General features: G+C 38.5%; 1 protein-coding gene across 6 annotated transcripts in view; it reads left to right on the top strand.

Annotated features, from left to right (window-relative positions):
- ATG5 (autophagy related 5) overlaps positions 1-16,248 on the top strand; it is a 122,957-nt gene that overhangs the window by 79,388 nt on the left and 27,321 nt on the right. For 4 of the 6 annotated variants that reach the window (XM_073336909.2, XM_073336908.2, XM_073336910.2 and 1 more), the window contains 2 exons: positions 11,053-11,170; positions 14,344-14,504. In XM_073336909.2, the coding sequence (XP_073193010.1) occupies positions 11,053-11,170; positions 14,344-14,504 (279 nt within the window). Of the gene's footprint in view, positions 1-11,052; positions 11,171-12,553; positions 12,628-14,343; positions 14,505-16,248 lie in introns of all 6 variants that reach the window. The other 2 variants (XM_073336913.2, XM_073336911.1) reach the window with 2 other exon arrangements.

Below are 16,248 nucleotides of genomic sequence, written 5' to 3'. Positions count from 1 at the left end.
ATTACAAGATTCTGTATTGAAAGGAGCTGAGGGATGATTGAGCCCATCCTGTTCTATGTGCCTTCAGGTGTGTTCGGGATGCGGAGGTATACAGGGACACTATTCCCAAAATAATTTGATCTTATGTTCATGGGGTGCATGCTCACGTAGCATGAAATCCATACCGACAACACATCTCCAAGAACCACAGTTATTGTAAAGTAACAGTTCTTTCTTAAGATAATGTAATTAGATCAACATATTAAACTTTGAGCCACCTCAGTTTAGTAAAGTGTATTTTCTGAGTAGGCATATGTCCTATTCCAAACACTAGAACACATGCTATTAGTTTAGCTTTCAAATTGTAATAACAATTGGCTTTATTGCTCTTCTGAAAAGATTTTTCTAAAATAAGTCTGGGAGGCATCCTGCCAATTTGAATAAACGATATGAAAGTCTGATATTTCGGGTAGTTTCTTTTTTATGGGAGGTTAACAAGAAAGAATCATCATGAGCCATCTGTGTGGGAGAGCCAGTCTAAATAGTTGCCATGTTTCTTTATAGGTTTGTAATACAGTACTGGTAGGTGGTGGTTGTTAATCGTGTAGATCAGGGAAGAATCACAGTTGTTCCATAGAACATATCCTGTCCAATGTGAGGATGGGTTGAGTTGTTGCCCACATGGGATTAGGAAAATTGTCCTTAACCATTTGTGACCAAAAACTATTCTTGTCTAGACACAACTGTAATAAGCCTTACTACATTATATAAATATAAAAAAATCCTAAATTCATTCCAGATGTGTATGTAATTCTAATGACTGCCTTAATTTAACTACAGTCTCAGTTGACACTAGTGGTCTTTAGCTTAATATCACTTTACTTTGTTACACCTGTAGACGTAATGATAACATTTGCCAAATAACAGACCCTGGCAACTAGAAGCTTCTGCCAAGGGCCTACTGCATGTGTATTTGTTTCAGCTTTTTAAAATAGTAAATATTAATTTTTAAAGAACTAAAGAGCTTCAAACTTGCATAGAACTTGTGAAAGTTAATACTTTAATGTATAATCCTTAACTTTTACCTTAATGAGGCTATATGCAAGTTAAGGTCTTTCAAGTCTAAATAATGACAAGTCTGATTATTTTCAAACTTTATCTGCATATTGTAAGTAACTGTAGAATATAATTGGGAGTAGCTGGTGCATACTCATCTGTAATAGAAAAATAATGATTCATTGAGCAAGTTTACCTTTTCTAAATTTTATTACAAAGCATTTTTTAACAGCTTCCATTATAACTTTTTATAATTTCACATGAACACGTGATCTCCAGAGTAGGAAACCGTGAATGTGCCATAATTTTGGAAGATGTAACTTAAGTGCATAGTTACCATGATTGTATTCAAATCAGATATACAAACAAATGGTCACAGAGGCATCTCTAGAATTTGATCTAGCAAAGCACTTAAGCATGTGCTTAACTTGAAATGTGTATGACTGTTACCAATACTGCTTAAATGTCCTAGGGTGTGTCCTATTAATTTTTTTGTTTATAAAACTCTTCTATTCGTAATACGTCAAGGCACTTGTACAAAAATTAAAAAGAAAAGGAGTACTTCTGGCACCTTAGAGACTAACAAATGTATTTGACCATAAGCTTTCGTGAGCTACAGCTCACTTCATTGGATGCATTCAGTGGAAAATACAGTGGGGAGATCTATATACACAGAGAACATGAAACAATGGGTGTTACCATACACACTGTAAGGAGAGTGATTATTTAAAATGAGCTAATACCAGCAGGAGAGCGGGAGGGTTGGGGGGAGAAAACCTTTTGTAGTGATGATCAAGGTGGGCCATTTCCAACAGTTGACAAGAACGTCTGAGGAACGGGGGATAAACATAGGGAAATAGTTTTACTTTGTGTAATGACCCATCCACTCCCAGTCTCTATTCAAGCCTAAGTTAATTGTTTCCAGTTTGCAAATTAATTCCAATTCAGCAGTCCCTTGTTGGAGTCTGTTTTTGAAGTTTTTTTGTTGAAGAATTGTCACTGTTAGGTCTCTAATCGAGTGACCAGAGAGATTGAAGTGTTCTCCGACTGGTTTTTGAATGTTATAATTCTTGACATCTGATTTGTGTCCATTTATTCTTTTACGTAGAGACTGTCCAGTTTGACCAATGTACATGGCAGAGGGGCATTGCTGGCACATGATGGCATATATCACATTGGTGGATGTGCAGGTGAATGAGCCTCTGATAGTGTGGCTGATGTTATTAGGCCCTATGATGGTGTCCCCTGTATAGATATATGGACACAGCTGGCAATGGGCTTTGTTACAAGGATAAGTTCCTGGGTTAGTGGTTCTGTTGTGTGGTGTGTGGTTGCTGGTGAGTATTTGCTTCAGGCTGGGGGGCTGTCTGTAAGCAAGGACTGGCCTGTCTCCCAAGATCTGTGAGAGTGATGGGTCATCCTTCAGGATAGGTTGTAGATCCTTGATGATGCATTGGAGAGGTTTTAGTTGGGGGCTGAAGGTGACGGCTAGTGGCGTTCTGTTATTTTCTTTGTTAGGCCTGTCCTGTAGTAGGTGACTTCTGGGTACTCTTCTGGCTCTGTCAGTCTGTTTCTTCACTTCAGCAGGTGGGTATTGTAGTTGTAAGATTGCTTGATAGAGATCTTGTAGGTGTTTGTCTCTGTCTGAGGGGTTGGAGCAAACGCGGTTATATCTTAGAGCTTGGCTGTAGACAATGGATCGTGTGGTGTGATCTGGGTGAAAGCTGGAGGCATGTAGGTAGGAATAGCGGTCAGTAGGTTTCCGGTATAGGGTGGTGTTTATGTGACCATCGCTTATTAGCACCATAGTGTCCAGGAAGTGGATCTCTTGTGTGGACTAGTCCAGGCTGAGGTTGATGGTGGGATGGAAATGTTGAAGTCATGCAATTAAGACAATGTGGAACATATACTTCACATTAGTTATCAACATAAAGTGGCTAACTGCACAATTAAACTAAAGCTTTATCTTCATTGTTTAACTGCTGAAGTTCTGATACAGCTGCTAGATAAATTGAAAATGTTTGTTATAGTACAGTAAATACTGTAAGAAAATACGATAATTTTTGATAGTGATTGAAAATACATAATTTATTAAAAATATTTTGAAAAAAATCATGTGTTTAGTTCTTTATTTGACTTCATTGCAAATCAAATAAATCTGTCCCATCCTGCCAGTGAGTCAGTTTTTCTGGTAACTTCTATATACGTGTGCTGAGCATGTTTATACTCCTTCCTTTCACTGCATGGTTTTAGTTACAGAATGGAGATGTAAAACCATTATTTAGTTCTTGTTTCAAAGAATTCTATGACTAGCTCTATTATCTAGTATGGGAAACCTGGCACTCTGAAACATGATGTTACACTGCAACTTGACAGCATGACAGAAGGTTTACAAAAGCAGTATTTAGCAGAATAAGATAAAGAATAATTTAGCAGTAGCATTCATAAAACCATGTTGATTTGCACTAATATTTCCTCCTTTAATTCTTTCTTTATTAATTGAGTCCTATATCAGCTGCTCTATTATCAATGTCAGGCTGACAGGCCTTTAATTATGCGGTTCATCCTGTTTACCCTTTTCAAAAATTGGCGCATCAGCTTTCTTCCAGTTGAACTTCCCCAGTGCTCCAAGACATATTGAAAATCAACATTAACTGTCTAGCAAACTCCACAGACAGCTATTGTAAAACTCTTGGTTGCAAGTTAACTGTACCTGCTGTTTTAAAAATGTCCAACTTCATTAGTTTTTGTTTAACATCCTGCAGAGATACTAATGGAATGTAAAGAGTGTTATGACAATTTGATGAGATGATATCATCTGTGTTTCCCAAATACAGAACAGAAATATTTATTGAACACTTCTGCCTTTTCTGTATTATTATTGATAATTCTTGCATTTCCATCTAGTAATGGACCAGTACTGTTGTCAGGATTCTTTTTGTTCTTAAAAAACTTTAAAAATCCCCCCCCCCTTTTTTTTTTTCCTTTCCCCACCCCCTTAACTCCGCTGGCCATAGATTTCTCCTTTTGTCCATTTGCTTCCTTTATCAATTTTCTACAATTCTTAACTTCTGATTAATATTCATTACTATCTACTCCCTCTTTCTTCCAGTTATGTTTTTTTAATTTCACATAGCTTCCTTCGCTTCCCTTCTAAACCAGGCCAGTTTTTTAACCAGCATGGCCTTCTTCTTCAGTAGTGGGCTTGTGGCTTTTTTTGAGCATCTAGTAAGGTGTTCTTAAATTATTCCCGATTGTCATTCACATTTTTCTGATTAAATTGTTCTTCCCAGCTGATTTGGCTCGTAATTGTTTTCAGCTTTGTGAAACTGGCCCTGTTAAAGCACCAAGTATATGTATATATGTAAATCTATCTATATTTTACAGGTCTAGACTTCATTCTGCTTGCTTGCTATAAGTGAAATCAAGTCATGATCACTTGTACCTATGCTGCAATTAATTTTTAGTTCTGTAATTAGCTGCTTCTTCAGCTATCCCTCAATACGAGGATGCTGTCTGCCAAAGGGGTTCATTGGTGGTTTTTAAGTGGCTGAGGAGCCCAATTCTTGCCCTGCAGATTTTCCCACAGAAGTGACAGGTGTAATTTTGGAGGAGACATAGTTGTTGGCTGGAGTGCTGTGCCCTTTCTTTCCTCCTTTGTCGCTTCTCTGTCTCATGAGGACATCTGTTCTCTTCAAAGTGAGCTGTGGCTTGTTGTATGGTGTGGCGCCACTGTGTTCTTTTCCACACCTGGTCCTCCAGTTTGTTGGGTTAATGCTCCCTTTTCAAGATGTCCTTTCAGTATGTCTTTGAAATGCTTCTGCTACCTCCGCAAGCCCTTTTTTCCGGACTTAGCTGAGAGAAGAGTACTTGCTTCGGGAGGCGAGTGTCAGGCATACGTACACAGTGGCCAGCCCAGAGGAATTTATATTTCATGACCTGCGATTCTGTACTGTTGATGTTGGCTGCAGAGAGAAGACTGATGTTAATGTGTCAGTCTTCCCAGCTGATCCTGAGGATCCTCCTGAGGCAGCGCTGCTGCTGGAACCCTCCAGCCGCTTGAGCTGTCTTCTGTAGGTTACCCAGAGAAGGGTGGGGATGACAACTGCCTTGTAAACCAAGATCTTGGTACCTGTTTGTAGATCCCTGTCATTGAGGACTCGTTTGAGTAGTCTTCCAAAAGATGTGCTAGCACAGCATATCCTGTATTCAATTTCTGTGTCAATGCTGGCTGTGATGAACAACGCTTTATGTTAGGACTAGGTCTAATACTAAATAAAACTCTGTGTTGGCTGTGATATTTTTTGTTAGAAAATTGTCATCTATAAATTTTAGAAACCCCAAGGATGTTTTAGTGCTGGCAGCATGAGACCTCCAGTGTATATCACTCAAATGAAGTGCCCCAGGATGACGCAATTTTTTTCTGCATACATTGTAGATAGGTGCATAAAAGGCAGTCATCCTGTTTCCTAGTGTTACTTGGTGGTCTGTAGCAAAACTAATACTCCATTTTGTGCTTTATCTGTTAGCAGAAAGGTTGTTGAAGATCCTTTATAACCTCGCAGTAAGACCTCGATGAATAACAGAAGGTCTGGGTCAGGGTCGAAAATATTGTTCACTGGACCAGATCTTCATGACTTGCCTTTTCACAGAACAAGCACTGTTTTTGGATAGGACTGAGATGCTACATTGTATCTCAGAAAGGCACATGGAGACTGAGGAGGGTGGACCAGAAAGACAGTCTGGTGGTTGCTGGACATTTTGCCAGAATCTGGATGGATTCAGGATCTAGGGGATGATGGCTTAAGTATGTTTGGTAGGAGGAAGACAAGGATGGCACAAGCTAGCGTGTTTTGTGGTAACATGTACCAATGGAGTTGATTTTGCAGGCTTGGGAACTAAGGGAAGAGTGTTGTGGGGATCTTATGAACTTCATAAACAGTGGTTGTAAACATGCAGATGAAGTGTCACTTAAGAGCGAAAGTGTTCACGTTTCCTCCTACCTCACCAGTCTTTGCTTCCCTCTCCACACTTTGCTGGTGGTTTTTGCCTATCTGCAGTCGACTTTCAAGCTGTCTTGTTTAATGTATAATAAACAATTATTAGCATATTTTGCTGATTGGTAATATGTAAAATAAATGTACAAATAATGCAGGCCGTGAGAGTTAAGGAAATAATTACATTGCCTGTCCTTTACTGATATTGGATAGGAAATAAAGCTCTATAAATCTCATGGAGATACTTTTCAGAGTAGCAACTGTGTTAGTTGGAGTGGCTGGGTCATTACACACATTGAATCTATTTCCCCATGTTAAGTATCCTCACACCTTCTTGTCAACTGTCTAAATGGGCCATCTTGATTATCACTACAAAAATTTTTTTTCTCCTGCTGATAATAGCTCATCTTAATTAATTAGCCTCTTACAGTTTGTATGGCAACTTCCACCTTCTCTGTGTGCGTGTGTGTGTGTCTGCTTGTATGTGTATATATATATCTTCTTACTATATGTTTCATTCTATGCATCCGATGAAGTGGGCTGTAGCCCACGAAAGCTTATGCTCTAATAAATTTGTTAGTCTCTACGGTGCCACAAGTACTCCTGTTCTTTTTATGGAGATACTTGTTAATCTTAGCACTTCTTATCTTAACCCGTGGGACCAAAGTAAACAAATAAAGCAAGACTTCCAGCTTTGTAATCACATTTTGGGGCAATGTATATTTGTCTGTCATGACTTGAAACTCAGATCTTCATTCTCCTTCCAATAAGCTATTCCTCTAATATCAGCGGGAATTATGCTACTGAAAACTTAACAGCCTTTCCCATGTTCTCTCAAAAATTGCCATTTTTCCTTGGTGGGATCCTCTGCAAAGAGATTTTGATCATCCTGTTAGTCTGTAATAAGTAACTTCTGTTAGTCCAGTTATATGACCACTACATACTTGCTTTCCCTTCATTCTACTATTGCACTGATCTAGCATTAGTTTATGATGTCCTTTCCATCTCGAGTGCAAAGAGAAGTACCTTGCCTGATCACTCTGTGTGACCTAAATTGCCATGATAATTCACTGAGGTTTTTATCACCGCTGAATAATACAATCTCTAGTTCATTGGAGTATCAAGCTCCGTGGAGGCCCTCCTGACTGCTTTTCAAAAACTCCTTCTTGCGCAAGGAGTGAGAATTGAACATTCAGGCTGGGCTCCATTTGAGGAAAGGTTTAGGAAATGGCACTGGCACCGAGGGATTTATGGGAGTTAGACCTCTTCTTCCCCTGTTCATTTGGTTCTTGGAAGTCTCCAAAGGCCTTCTTGACCCTTGCTTCAGAGAACTCTGATGCAAACGGAGATACTCAGAGGGCAATAACTGAAACTTTCTAGTGAAGCACAAATGTGAATGTTGGACAAAATAGCATTAGGTATTGTGGACACACTGTGAAGTTGGTTCTTCTATTGGTGGCCCACCTGTTAGTTTACCAATAATCCAATAGTGTGAACAGCCAGAAAGAACTCCAAGGTGGGGACACGGTGCAGTGAACAAAGTTAGAGAGTGGAATGGGGGAGAGAGGTGAAGCTGAGTCCTCAAACTGAAGGTGAGGATGAGAAGCTTGACCTTGGAAAGTTTGGACTGTATTGTCTTCAGTAAGCATGTACACAGCTCCTCTTAACGTTGAAGAGTGTAGATGAAGGCAATATATGGTCCAAAGTGTCTACATTTTTTTCCACCAAAGTGAGTTATGCCTTACCTTTCCTCTACTAAAAATATAATCTAAGAATGCAGTATTGTAATACTTTTGGTCAGACAGTATTGTTGGTTATAAGCTATTTCTATCACCTGTAACTTAAACACTTTTTCTTTTTATTAGGATTTCTAATTGAAAGCATTTATGCAAAGCCAAAGACATTTTTTAGGAAATATTTCATGGGAAAATATACTTTTTACTGGATAACAACATAAAATTTGGTACAAGTTATGTAAAATAAGTATAATATATTTCATTTTTTGAGAGTAGTTAAATGTGCCTGTACTGTCCTAAGTATGGGAAACTTAAATAATTATGTGAGCTCCAATTGCTCATTTTAAAAATTTGTGGTTAAGTTTACACTTGTTTAAAAGTAATGATAAATTATTGCTTTATCAGAAACACTTCAATTGTTTTAAAGTACGATGGTCATTACCAAAGTTCTGCAGAATATGATTTTTGGCATGTTGCTGTAAGTATAATGGAGTATGCAGGAAAGACTAAAGTTTTACTTTTTTATGTTGCCAAACTGTCCACATATGGAAATTTTAAGGATGTTTCTAGTGTGGGTTCAGAATGTAAGGTAATTTGCAGTGGTTGAATACAATTAGGGTAACAGCTAATTACCCTTCCTAGAATATTTAGTTAGGAAACCCAAGACTTTCATTTAGATGGAAAGTCTGATTACTCTATGGTTTTTGAGATTAAAACTCAACATTTATCTGTGGGTTATGCTTTTTTCATTTTAAGCTGCATCCTGAATAAAATGTCTGGCTAATCTAATTGTGGATTTTATGCAGTATTTGATGTGCTGTTGATGCCAAAAAGAACCAGGGAAGCAGGGGTAACTTTTTTTAGACTATATGATTGTGGAGCAAAAGTAAAGGAGCTTTTCACTCCTAACTTAATATATAATTATACATTCCCCTCAATTTAGGTCCCTTCTTAGTCTGTTTTATGTATTATGACCCGCATTTCTATACCAAATATCTGAGCAGCTCCCAATCTTTATTACATTTCTCCTCAGAACACCCCTAGGAGGTAGAGGTAGTGCTGTTATCCCCACCTTACACATGGAGAATGGAAGGATTGAGAGACTAAATGACTTAGACAAGGTCACAAGGAAATCGGTGGCAAGGCAGAGAATTAAACCTGGATCTCCCAGGCTAGTGTCATTATTATTGGACCATCTTTCTTTTCCAGTTTATCAGTTCAAAATGCAGTTAATCTTCAGAGTTACGTATAAACTATACTCTAATAAAATGCATATACAAAAAATGCAATCACTAAGGGTATGTCTACTCTGCACACTTAGCCCAGGTTTGAGCCTAACCTGCTTTCGTCCCCGCACAAATGAGTCTGACTTGGGTGAGCAAGCACTCAGGACCTAGGTCCTAGGATCCTGCTGCGGGTAGGGTCAGAGCCTGAGTCCCACTGTGACTCTGGTCAAAACCCTGTCATTTTGCAATGTGAATGCAACTCAGAAAGCATACAGTAGGCTCCCACGTGACCATGTGGTCTTACTATCCATGGCTTCATCCTACCCCTTCCTGATGCTGTCCCTACTTACCTCCTAACATTTTAAATCATTGCTTACATTGTAAGGGCTTCTTGGAATGGGGCTCAGTCTTCATTTATCCTCTGAAGTGCAGTACACATTTATGGTGCTATATAGATCTTATTTAATACTTTTATATTTAATAGCAATAAATTTAAACTTCCTAGAAAAATATATTGACCAACAGTTGAATATTTACTTTTTTAAAAGTAGAAGTTGAAAATTATTTTATTGTCAATATCAGTACAAAGTGCCTGCAAACTGTGGACCAATTTCTTGCCTCAGGAGCCATGCTCATGCACCTGAGGGTATTTTTGATTTTCTAGATAGGATTAACTTTGCCAGCTGCTGATTTACTGAACAGTACAGTCCAACACTAAATATTGTGGTGGATTAGGAAGTGAAAAATACTGTATCTAGTTGAAACTGTAGGAAGAATTTGGTAAGCTGAAAGGATGTCCAGAAGTGGACATGGATGTCCAGAAGTGGAAGGATGTCCAGAAGCACAGGCACAATATTAATTTATGAAAAGAGGGACCACTGTTTTCTTCTGCATTTGGGCTCTAATAGGAGGTCTCTTCCATATGAATACTAACCAAGTCAAGATCTGCTTCGGTTGAGCTTTATTTTTTTATTTAACATTTATGTGGTAATATTAAAAGTATCCACATTGGTCCCCATTGTGCTAAATACTGTACAAATATAAATAAAATCCATAACAACAGCTAAAGTTAATGTGGTTAATATCCTATGCACATTCGTCAGGTGAACTAATGCTACGGTTATACTTAAATGTATTTCTTTATGTTGTATTAGTAACAATACCAGTTTGCATTTTATGATTAAGTAATGTAATACTGTAACATATACAATATTAGTATTTTCCTCATACTGGTAACTGGCTCATGCATATTGCAGTGCTTTCTTAAATAACATGTTAGAAAGTTGTTGATAAGCTAGATTTGTATTAGTCAGTTTTACAGTTTGAAAAACCTAAATATAAAATTCTCAAATGCCTAAGATCCATTTTCAAAATTAACTTAGAATCTAAGGGCCTAAAGCACTTCTGAAAATGGGGCTTAGGTTCCGAAGTGATAGAAGTATCCCGTAACTTCCTCAAATATTATAGGGGAGGATAGAACCTTTTCTTTTAATTCATGTAGCACAGTCACATGGGGGCGGAGAGGGAGATAGTGAACATGTTGGGCAAATACTAGTAATAAGCAATTTTAATTTTTACAGAATTATGTTCGTTATGTTAGAATTCTGTTAATTCTTTACGTAATTAAGGAGCACTTTATTTTTGTCACCCACTTCTTTAGAAATGATAGAACACAAGTGTTTTTAACTGCCATACCTAACATCTGACCATCATTAAGATATCTCAAACTTCATTTTGCATCATGGTTTCATGACATTCCATTTCTTGTGAGAAGGGTTGTTGAGCAACATAATCAGGGGGTACGGTGGGGAGGAATCTTCAAAAGTATATCCAGGATCCATTCCCCTATGAAAGAAGATAAATGTGTCAACATATATAAAACTGTTAAAAGCTGTGTCATACTAGGTTGTAGCACTTTGCCTCTGATAGAAAACAGAGGCAAAAATGTGTAAGGCATTAAAATGCCAAACATTAGCCCTCCCAAAAGTGGTATGATTGATTCATTTTCCTAGAGCTTAAATTACTGCAGTTTTACTAACTTTTTTGTATTAAAAACAGGTAACAACGGAACGACCTTTTATACAGAAGTTATTTCGTCCTGTTGCTGCAAATGGGCAGCTAAATACCCTGGGAGATCTCTTAAAAGAAGTTTGTCCTGCTGCAATTACTCCTGAAGGTACCTTATAAACAGTTAGCATGAGATAGTATTTCTTACTGTTCCTTATTTATGTACCTGAAGTATAGTAGAAGTATGAGCTATGATGCCAAAGGTTCAGGATTCGTACTTGCTGATGTTACATTATGGCATCAGAGGTGGGCAGGAGTTACTCTTGGGGGAATGCTGCACCAAAAAATTAAAAATTCTGCCACAATAATTTAAAATTCTGCATGTTTTATTTGTCAAAATAATGCAATATAATCACACTGGTTTCAGTTATTTAGGTAATTTATTTAAACTGCAATATAATGGATGGAGAATGGAAGCGGGGAGCATTGGAAGAAATCCCCAAATCCCCTTGCCTAATAATAAAAATGTAGTTAGGTTTGATCCTTTATTTCTAGTTATTAGTCAACAAATATATGCAGCCATATACACAGTGGTACCTCATAGGCCACTGAAGAGCAAGTGAGAATCAAACTCATAATTTATGTTGGCTACTGACAATCTCCAGAAAGGTCAGTAGGAAACAGTTCATGGAGCACATTTGGATAGGAATTTTTTTCAGTACAAAAGTTTACACCAGCTCTAATCACTGAAGCACCATAAGCATTTATAAACCATGCTATCCTTTACACCACTCTGGCAATGTAAAGGAGCCTTAAAACTTTTACACCTGTTTTATACTCCTGAGGGAATTCACAAAGACAGTCAGAACAATTCACTAATCAGGCAGGCTTCTACATTCTGCTCTGCCTGAGGGGACAGAGCCTGCCACACACCTACCTCCTCAGAAACACCCCAAAGCCCTGCTCCTTCATGCCAAGCATGCCACAATAGTGAGCAAGAGGGACAGTGTGTCTGTCTCTCTTGCTCACATGTATGGCTGCTCCGGGCGCCTGAACCAACCTGCCTATGCTATTGGGGAGGGGTGTGTGATGGCTCTTTTGGCTTCCCCCTCAGCAGTCATTTTTCTGTGGGGAAGGAAAGAAATCTGCAGGGGATATGAATTCTGCGCACATGCAGTGACACAGAATTCCCCTAGGAGTAAGGAGTGTTGTTAAGGGCTAAAATACATATTAAAACTTGTTTTGGACTAACATTTTCAGAAGTTCCCAAGCGAGTTAGAAGCTTAAGTCCCATTTTCCGAAACAATTTAGGAGCCTAAGTCTTATTAGTTATTTGCGCACTTGCAAAACTTTATTTTTTACCATCTTCCTTCTTAAAAAATTAATTTAAAATACTCTATCAAAAGAATGCTATTCTCGGTGCAAAATCAAGTACTTGAGAGTTAGGAAATGCCAAATTTATGGTTGCATGTGCAACATTAATTCTGCTTTCTTGTGCCCTTAAGTAAGAGACAGTACACGATCATGTAACTAAAAACACTTTTTTCTACAGGGCCGTGGCCTGATTCAATGTCCAAGGATGGACACTCAAGACAGAATTAAGTTTGCATGAGCAACCTAAATCTGGTATTTCATAACTTTTGAGTGCTTGACCTTGCGCAGTCTAAATTTAGTTTTAACTGTTTTTTGTATATAATGGTATGTATATTGAAAGCTTTTTCCTAAATTTGATTTAATCCGTGAGTATTCTTTCACAAATGTTAAAAGGAGGATTAAGGAGACAATCTTTAGTTATGCAGGTTTTTTGGGGTGATCAAGTGCCTGCCACAGCTTTCTTTGGTATTTATTATTCAGAAAACCAGAATTCATTCTTCCATAATGAACACTGTCCTTTAACTAATTAATTCCACGTTATCCAAATGAAGAGAACTCTTCTTCCAATTGCTATAAATTAAAACTACAAAAAGCAAAATTCTATGAAGGTAAATTACTAATCTGTAACTTTAAATTACCTAAACTTTATCAGACATGTCAAACTTCTGTAAAGCTTGAAGTTGAAGCTTCTTTCAGAAACACTGATTTTCTTACAGAACTTGTTGTGGCCAAGACTACGTGCAAAGATAAAATTAATGGCTTTTAAAAATGCACATACTAAAAAAAAAGATGTGCTGTTCTTGTAATTCTGCTAGATACATTTCAGATAAGAATCAACCTATAATCACTGTCTAGTTTTTTAAAATTATCTAACCGATTCCATGTAGTTTCTAACAGCACACTTGTATGACAGAATAACAATCCATTGGTATAGTATCCTGTTATTTCACAAATTTCATTGTATTGGTAAGTGGCTACACGGGCAACTACAATTCTCTGGTTTTGAATTTAATCCAGGAAAGATCAGAGTTTATTGAAACTGTTGTTGGATGTACATATTAAGTGGGATGAACATAAAGATTTCTTTGGCAGACTGCAGCCTGGGCTTTTTCTACTGTATTTCATTTTTCTCTTATTTGCCAACATCTTACTAGTATCTTTAAACAGCTAACCTCTCCTTAAGTAACAATGATATTTTGAGAAGTATATTTTTGCTATTCCAGAGAAGGGCTTGCACAGGATTTACCAGAATAGAGTTGCAATCTTTAGACAACAAGCTAACTGACAATAGTGAACACTTCCTTGTTCCTTTTCACCATGCCGTCACTTCCTTTCCTGTCTTCCATTATCCACAGTTGTGACTCATTCCCCATCTCTTCTAGAAAAACATGAGGGGTGGTTTGTGGGTGTGCGCGTGTGTGCGCACATATTAATATAAAAATGTTTATCAGATCATGCTAGTTAATTAACATAAAAAATAAGACTATCAATCTCAGTTAACTCAAGTGATTAACTCAGAACAGATTAACTCAAAAAACCTAATTGCAGCTTTATTTGCACTGTTAAACAATAATAGAATACCAATTGAAATTTATTATAAATATTTTTGGATACTTTTCTGCACTTTCAAATATATTGATTTCAGTTACAACACAGAATGCAAAATATACAATATTCACTTTATATAATTTTTATTACAAATATTTGGACTGTAAAAAAGATAAACAAAAGAAATAGTATTTTTCAGTTCATTTCACACAAGTACTGTGGTGCAATCTCTTTATTGTGAAAGTGCAATTTACATATGTAGATTTTGTTGTTGTTACATAACTGCACTGAAAACCAAAACAATGTAAAACTTTAGAGCTGACAAGTCAACTCAGTCCTACTTCTTGTTCAGCCAATCGCTAAGACAAATAAGTTTGTTTACATTTATGAGAGATAATGCCACCCGCTTCTTATTTACAGTGTCACCTGAAAGTGAGAAAGTGAGGCATTCACGTGACACTTTTGTAGCCAGCATTGGAAGATATTTACGTGCCAGTTATGCTAAATGTTCGTATATGCCTTCATGCTTCAACCATCATTCCAGAGGACATGCTTCCATGCTGATGATGCTCATTAAAAAAGTAATGCGTTAATTAATTTGTGACTACACTCCTTGGGGGAGAATTGTATGTTTCTTGCTCCATAGTTTTACCCACCTTCTGCCATATATTTTGTGGTATGACAGTCTCGGATGATGACCCAGCATATGTTGTTTGATTTAAGAACACTTTCATTGCAGATTTGGCAATTAAAGTCAAAACAGTGCAGCCGTTTTCGATAACAAGCTAGGGAAAAATAACATTGTTTTGCCCATGTTAAAAAATTCTAACTGCCTTTTCTTTGAAATGATCTAACATCTCCATGCTTTGGACTTGAAATTTGACAACGGGGTCGTTTTTGTGTCTGGGCTGTTGGGGATGTTGAAATGCCTCTCGTTATCTTTGAGGACCCAGCCTATCCCTTAATGCCCTGGCTCATGAAGCTGTACACAGGCACCCTGGACAGTAGTAAGGAGCTGTTCAACTATAGGCCGAGCAAGTGCAGAATGGTGGTAGTGTGTGCATTTTGACGTTTAAAGGGTCGCTGGCGCAGTTTACTGACTCGCTCAGACCTCAGCGAAACCAATATTCCCATTGTTATTGCTGCTTGCTGTGTGCTCCACAGTCTCTGTGAGAGTGAGGGGGAGATATTTATGGCGGGGTGGGAGGTTGAGGTAAATTGCCTGGTCGCTGACACCAGGGTGATTAGAAGAGCACAGGAGGAAGCGCTGCACATCAGAAAAGCGTTGAAAACCAGTTTCATGACTGGCCAGGGTACTGTGTGACAGTTCTATGTGTTTCTCCTTGATGAAAACCCACCCCCTTGGTTGACTCTAATTCCCTGTAAGCCACCTGCCCTCCCCCTTCGACCACAGCTTGCTTGCAAAGGAAATAAAGTCACTATCATTTAAAAACCATATATTCTTTATTAATTGATAACTCACAAGGTAGCCTGGGTGGGGTGGGAGGAAGGTGGGAGGGAAGGAAAAGGCCACTTCAAAACTTGTTGAATGACAGCCTTCTGTTGCTTGGGCTGTCCACTGGGGTGGACTGGTTGGGTGCCTGGAGCCTTCCCTCCACCCCCGCTGCAGCAGCGGTCTGTGCTCCTGCTGCTGTTCCTGAACCTCCACCAGACGTGTCTGTTTGATCCCGCAGTAGCCCCAGCGTTGCATCCTGCCTCCTCTGATCTTCCTGCTGCCACCTCTCATCTCGATTGTCCCTCATGTCCTCACGTTCATTGGCCTCTTTCCTGTACTGTGCAACTGTGTCCCTCCACACATTCTGCTGAGCTCTGTCAGTGCTGGACGACTGCATGAGCTCAGAGAACGTTTCATCATGCGTGCGGTTTTTTTCGCCGCCTTATCTGAGATAGCCTTTGGGACGGAGGAGGGAGGCTTGAAACATTTGCAGCTACGGGAGGAAAAAAAGGGAGTAAAATATTAAAAAAAGATACATTTTACAGAACAATGGCTATACTCTCTAACGTTGAACAACACTATTCATGTTACATAGCACATGTGACTTCGGTACAAAGTCGCATTTTGCATCTTATATTGAGTGCCTACTGCTTTGGTGTTAGAGATCACACACGCAGTGCCGGGCAACAGAATTCAGCTTGCAGACGGCCATGGTAAGCCATAGTCTTTCGGCTTCTGCAACCTTCATAACAGCAGTGCCCTCATTTCCTATACCAAGCAAAGCCTGTTGAGTTGGCCATTTAGTGCTGCAGTTTTCGTGTTAACATGCAGAAGCAGAAACCAAACTAACCCCCCGCCCCATCCAATTC

This window comes from Lepidochelys kempii, chromosome 3 (genome assembly GCF_965140285.1).
Source record: "Lepidochelys kempii isolate rLepKem1 chromosome 3, rLepKem1.hap1, whole genome shotgun sequence".
Taxonomy (NCBI): Eukaryota; Metazoa; Chordata; order Testudines; family Cheloniidae; genus Lepidochelys; species Lepidochelys kempii.
Note: the sequence above shows the minus strand (reverse complement) of the source record. Positions and strands in the feature narration are given on the sequence as shown.